Here is a 5,970-nt window from a genome sequence, read left to right as displayed (position 1 = left end):
TTTGGTTTATATCTCTGCATAACAACAATTCCCTATTTTGTGTATTTTCACTTTCAGAGACCTATACAAAGTCAAATTGAGCTAGGATTTCTGGAGGGTCATTTTTTCATTGGGAGAAGCAACCTGGGCCCTGGAAGCACACCGGAGAGGCCTAAGGCCCAAAAGAGACCATGTGGCGCGCCAAGACATGTAGGGCACGCCACCCAGGCTCTTTCAGCCGTCAATGGTCCAAATCACTTGATTCTTTCATCCATCGACGTATTTTAAATTAAAAATCACTATATATATAGCCCCAAAGAGTTCTCGGGAGGAGAGCGCCGCAGAAACATAGAAACACAAAACAAAGGCTGCAACAGCGAAGATTGGAGGGGAAAACTCCACCGGACCTGTCGCCGAAGGGATCTCCACCTTATCCAACGTCTTTCTCATCATCACCATGATCAAGGGGGATTAGTCCACCTCTAGAATACGGGTTTGTGGAAGTAGCTTGATCTATTTTTCTTATGTTCTTCATAGTTCTTAATGCCATATGAGCTACCCAATATGATTATGGTCATATTTGTAATCCCTATGTGGTGGATCTTTATTCGGAAATACTTTTGTACACCCACGCATGGGTGTGGCTGTTTCTGTGACCGTCCATTTATTACTTGAGATTTATGCCCACCATAGTAGATGGAAAGATTCATTTCTATTTCCTCTTTTTATCCGAATCTTAAAGCACGATGGACGATGACGGAAACACACACACCCATATTTGGGTGTACAAAATCCACTCTCTTATTTATTCTATGATATGATACTATGAGTTTTTGCTATAATTTGTTTAAAATGTATTGATAGATGCATATTATGTACCTCGTTATTAAGTATTGGTTCTGATCCAACTAATATGCAAGAACGTGTGTGGGGTGATGTGTGTTAGATAGAATAGCATGATTTTAGTGATTGAATAATGACAACAAATTCATGATCTATTATGGCTTTGCTTTTTTGTTTTGCTATCTCACTAGGGATAAAGTGAATGCATGTGCTATGTTAATTATGTGACAAAAGTAATGATCTTGTTTGTTCAAGGTAGCATATTTGATATTTAAACATCATATCAAAGTTCTTATAACTATGCTCTGTTAATTCTTAATACAAGATTATTTGAAGTTATTTCTGCTTGTGGAGTGTAAGAAAGATGTGTTGCATCATCTCTATGTTAGGACGTGATGCACATATGAATGTTTATCTTATACATGTTATAGTTATTGTATTCATATCTCATTGATGAATTGTTTTTGTCCACTACAACTTAAAAGAAAGAATAGTCAAGTGAACCCATAAACCCTGATCCAGTTTTGATTATAAGAAACACACTTCCATCACTTTTACTTTTTATTTACAGTACTATTTTAATCCAAAAATACAAACAAACAAACAAAACTTTTTATATATTTCTTATTTGCACTTAAAACCCCCAAACAAACAAAACTTTAACGCTTTTACTTAGATTATTTTAGTTACTTAGTTTACTTTGCTTTCATTACTACTTTATTTATTTTTACTTATACAAAATCTTGTGCTTGACAACCGTGTGCGAAATAGTAGCGACGCGACACTCGGCTGGGCCTGTTCCCGAAAAAAAGGCCGATTCGTTCATTCCTCTTGGGTCAACTTTTGGCCTGCTTGAAATGTCGTGTCATACAAGATTTCGGTGCAAGCTAGGCTTCCAAACGAACGTTTTTTTTTTTTTTGGCACAGTAGATGCGAGAAAAGGCTTCGTGACTAACCAAACAGGCCATTCATGTCAAAGCTAGCACACGGAGCAAGTACTGGTCCATTTCCAGATGATGATGGAGTACAAAAGAACAATGTTTGCTTCAAAGGCTACTCGCACATGACGTTGCTTCAAAAGCATTTTTCCTTGAGCACACAAACAAGGTTTATTGTGTTACCATGCTAATATACTAAAGTAAATACCTTTTTGACGGAAAATGATCCGCCCCGTTGGCTTGCACAGAATGCGCGAATTGGGTTATACTCCAGGTTACTCCTAAAGAGATTAAGAAAAAAAGAAAAGACAACTTGGAAGTGCATGTTTATACATTTCATCAGCAAACACTTTTTTTTTTGTCTTGAATCTTCGTATCTTACTCTTCCGTATGGAAAACAAAATGAGGTACTCCCACTTGAATTAGATAATTGGCTTTCTGTTTGGCTCATAGATGCAATTCAAACATTTTCTTACATACTTGTATCTCTTAAGATCAGGCAGTGAACAACAAACAAATCAGCCTGTCCCCGAGGTTCTCATATCAGTTTCCGAAGTGGAACAATGCATAATTAAGCGGATAAATTGTCAATGAGATTTCCATCTAGCTTTACGTGCCATCTAATTTTCTGATTCTTGTTGCTGTGTGATCGTGGCCGTTAGGTGAGGTTGTTTTCTCTCTGATTGCGACATGTTAGAAGATGAGGTGGAATGGGAAGTCCTTCTGGTATCACCATATTTGAGGACAGGAAGGCCAAAGCAGATGAGGAGGGAGGCCATCACCATCTCGCAAAAGCATGTCAGTGGAATTCCCCGGGCTAAACGCCCATGTTCGAGAGAGCGGCGACCCATAGTCTCGGAAGGTCTCACTCGGACAGGAGACGGAGAAGCTCCTCCGGTTACTATGAGAACTCACTACTGCCAGTTGACAATGGCGCTCGGACCTCGCACGCGTATTCAAGCAGGCACGCACCCCGAGCGAAAAGGATATCGAGAGATCCTGGCCATCCATATGCCAAAGTTTGGAGGTGTGAGAACACTAAAACAAAAGTCTCAAGAGAAAGGGAGAGGGAGAGGGAAAGGGAAAGAGAGAGGGACCGTCACGATAGATTGACAGGGCTAGAGAAATGGAATTCTTCAACTTGGTTTCCATCAAGTTTGAATTATTGAACCTTTTTAGTCGGGAGATTCAAATCATGAAACATTGTTCAATTGCAGGAGAATTTAAAGAGATTTTCTTGGAGGCATCGTTGCTCTCGTACCTTCACCTGGTCAACTTCGGGGGAAACCCTTGATCCTTGCTATCGGACGATGGTGTGATTTCAGTGTCGTTTTCCCTCTTGTGGGCTTCGTCTTTGGAGTTGTGATTCCACTCGAGTGAAAGCGCGAGACGGCGGTTGGAGGCGAGGAGCTCTCCGTCGACTAGGTAGGGGTGTGACCTTGGGGTTGGCGTGGTTTTCGGAGCAGCGGCTCTTTTCGTGGGTGTCAGGTTTGGTCGCTTGGGTGGCGGACTTGTCGACTAGTTTGGTGCACTGCCTCGGGGTCGGCGTGTGTTGTTCCGGTTGTAGCTGGAGTGGCAGCTTCTTTTTGGTGGGGTGTCGTTGTCTTTGCTTGCTTCGGCGGTAGAGTCAATGGCTCGGCGGGTGTGTGGTCTCAGGACGAGCGTGGAGGACGAGCGTGGGTGTCGCTGATGTATCGATTTTCGTTAGTTTTTTCGTAATTAACCGGGCAACTTTCTTTTTAAATAATGAAATGAGCAAAGCTATTGCTTAGCGTTTTCAAAAACAAAACAAAAAAAAAAAGAGATTTGCCCGATCGATTTTGGTTCTTCAAATTCTTAACTCAATCACATTCCGCAAGGGTTTGGTCTATCCGTCCCTTTGAATAATGAATCTTTGATGACTGATCAAGAAACAAAACGAAAAAATAACTGAATATCCGAGGAGATGGTCAGATGGCAATTTCCTCCCAATCGCGTGTCCACGTGGCAAGTTGCCAGTGGTCCGCGTCCTAAAAACAATGTAACTTTTGCAGCTATCGCGGCGCCACCGAGACGGAGGAGAGGCCGTCCGAGTGCTGCAGCTGCCGCGCCCACGTGCGGGACTCGACGTACGCCTTGGACACTTTCCCGGCGACCCACGACATCTCCGGCGGCGGCCTGTCCTCCGGCGACGCGCACCGGAGCCCCACCTCCAGCAGCTTCTCGGCGGCCGCGACGGGGAACGAGTCCCCGAGCCTCCTGTCGACCCAGGTCCTGACGCGCCCCGTCGCCAGCGCCTCCGCCGCCGTGTCCAGCACCGACACGGTCGCGAACTCCTTGGTGGCCCTGTCGAAGCGGAACCTGGACGCCTCGGCCTCCCCGGAGAGCAGCTGCAGCAGCAGCACCCCGAACGCGTGCACGTCCGAGTCCGACTGGGCGGCGGCGTCGGGCTGGGCGAACTGGTCGGCGCCGAAGTGGGTGAGGCTGGCGCGCAGGCCGTCCGGGTCGGGGACGAGGAGGACGGTGGAGGGGGAGACGCGGCCGTGGACGGCGTCGGCGTGGGTGTGGACGTAGTCGAGGCCCTGGGCGACGTCGGCGGCGACCTGGACGCGGGAGAGCCACGTGCCGAGAATGCTGCTGCCGCTGGCGGGACCGGCGCGGAGGAGGCAGGCGGCGAGCGAGGCGGCGGCGGGCGGGTGGCTGTAGGCGAGGTAGACGTGGGGCCCGGCGAGGCAGGCGCCGAGCAGCGGGGCGAGGCTGGCGTGGTGGTAGCGGGCGGTGCGGGCGAGCGCGGCGGAGGCGTCGGCGCGGGTGAGGCCCGGGAGCGCGCGGAGCTGGAAGAGGGCGGCGTCGCGGCCGCGGAGGGAGCAGCGCCAGTAGGTGGAGGAGGCGTCGCGCTTGGCGAGGAAGCCGTTGGTGGCGGCGGTGAGCTCGTGGAAGGGGTAGAGGAGCGGCGGGGGCGGCAGGGACGCGCGGGCCGCGGCCAGGCTCGAGCGGCTGGACCTGGAGGAGGTCGACGAGGTGGTGGTGTTGCTGGTGTTGGTGTTGGTGGTGTGGCGGTCGGGCCCGGACGAGGTGGAGGGCGCGGCGGCGGAGAAGGATGCGGCGGCGGAGGAGGAGGAACGTGAACGGCGGCGAGACGCAGTGGGTGCCAGTGCGCCTGAGCTGGACTTGCACATGTGTGAGAACCAATTGTAATGGAAATAAGTTGGGTAGGCCGTGCCTTGGAATCAATGCGGTGTGGAAGTGGAGAAGATAAGGATTTTTGTTATGGAGGTGTGCACTGCCCGTTAGGCTACTGTCGGTGCTGTCCACTTCATCTACTGTACCATAAGGGTATCTCCGTGGCCGACGATTTATGGACGTCTGAACGTCCGTTAAGGCTGGTCTCGTGACGCGTTGCCAGGGTGACCGTTTATGCTGGGTAGCTCCAATGTGCGGATGCATATTTTATCCCGGACAGCGTCAAGGTCGGTAATGGCGTTTACGTCCGTCGAGGATCGCGCCGGCGATTAATCGTTCCGCGCGGCGACGATCGTTCGCGCGCCCAATACATTGGCAAGTTTCGCGGCGTTGCTGCGTGGAAACGCATACGCGCGCCAACGCCGTTTCCCGCCCCGCCGTGGCTATATATGGTGGACACCGGCGGGGGCGACGGGCACACCTCAAGCTACCATCCATCTATGGCCGACCACATGAATTGGGAGCACGTTGTTCACATGTGCCGCCAGCTCCACCCGGAGGAGGAGGAAGACGAGGTAGCCGCCGCCGGCGTTGAGGCGCAGCAGCTGGACCTGGAGGTGGCGGCGGCGGAGGCGGAGGTCGCGGAGGCGCGCCTCGCGGCGACTGGTGCATGGAGATCGCCAACGCCATGGCCGAGCTCGCCGACGCCAGGGCCGAGCTCGCGGAGGCGCGGGCGGCCATCGCGGCCTCCGGCCGACGCCGTCATCCACGACATCGCGGACGACGACGTCCCCGTGCCCATGCGCTTCGAGTGCGCCGGTGACCACCGGGTTCTCGCTCGCGTCCTTCGAGTCCCCGGCCGGGACGCCCAGTGCCGTCAGGCTTGGCTGGCGGAGGAGGAAGCCCACAGCTATGCGATGGCCATGGCTGGAGGGTTAATGTGCTCCGACCTGGACTCGCTCCAGCGTAGGGGGCCCTTCTCCCGCGCGGGTCGAGCAGGAGAACCGGGAGCTGGAGGTCGCCATCGCCGCCAGGGACGAAGCTGTGG

General features: G+C 51.6%; 1 protein-coding gene across 1 annotated transcript; it reads right to left on the bottom strand.

Moving 5' to 3' along the window:
* Nucleotides 1-3,662: 3,662 nt before the first annotated feature.
* On the bottom strand, nucleotides 3,663-4,980 carry LOC127321378 (putative leucine-rich repeat receptor-like serine/threonine-protein kinase At2g19230). The gene has a single exon (XM_051350396.2). The coding sequence runs from the start codon at nucleotides 4,916-4,918 to the stop codon at nucleotides 3,794-3,796; it is 1,125 nt and encodes a 374-aa protein (XP_051206356.1). The 5' UTR covers nucleotides 4,919-4,980; the 3' UTR covers nucleotides 3,663-3,793.
* Nucleotides 4,981-5,970: the final 990 nt, after the last annotated feature.

This window comes from Lolium perenne, chromosome 6 (genome assembly GCF_019359855.2).
Source record: "Lolium perenne isolate Kyuss_39 chromosome 6, Kyuss_2.0, whole genome shotgun sequence".
NCBI classification, from domain to species: Eukaryota; Viridiplantae; Streptophyta; class Magnoliopsida; order Poales; family Poaceae; genus Lolium; species Lolium perenne.
Note: the sequence above shows the minus strand (reverse complement) of the source record. Positions and strands in the feature narration are given on the sequence as shown.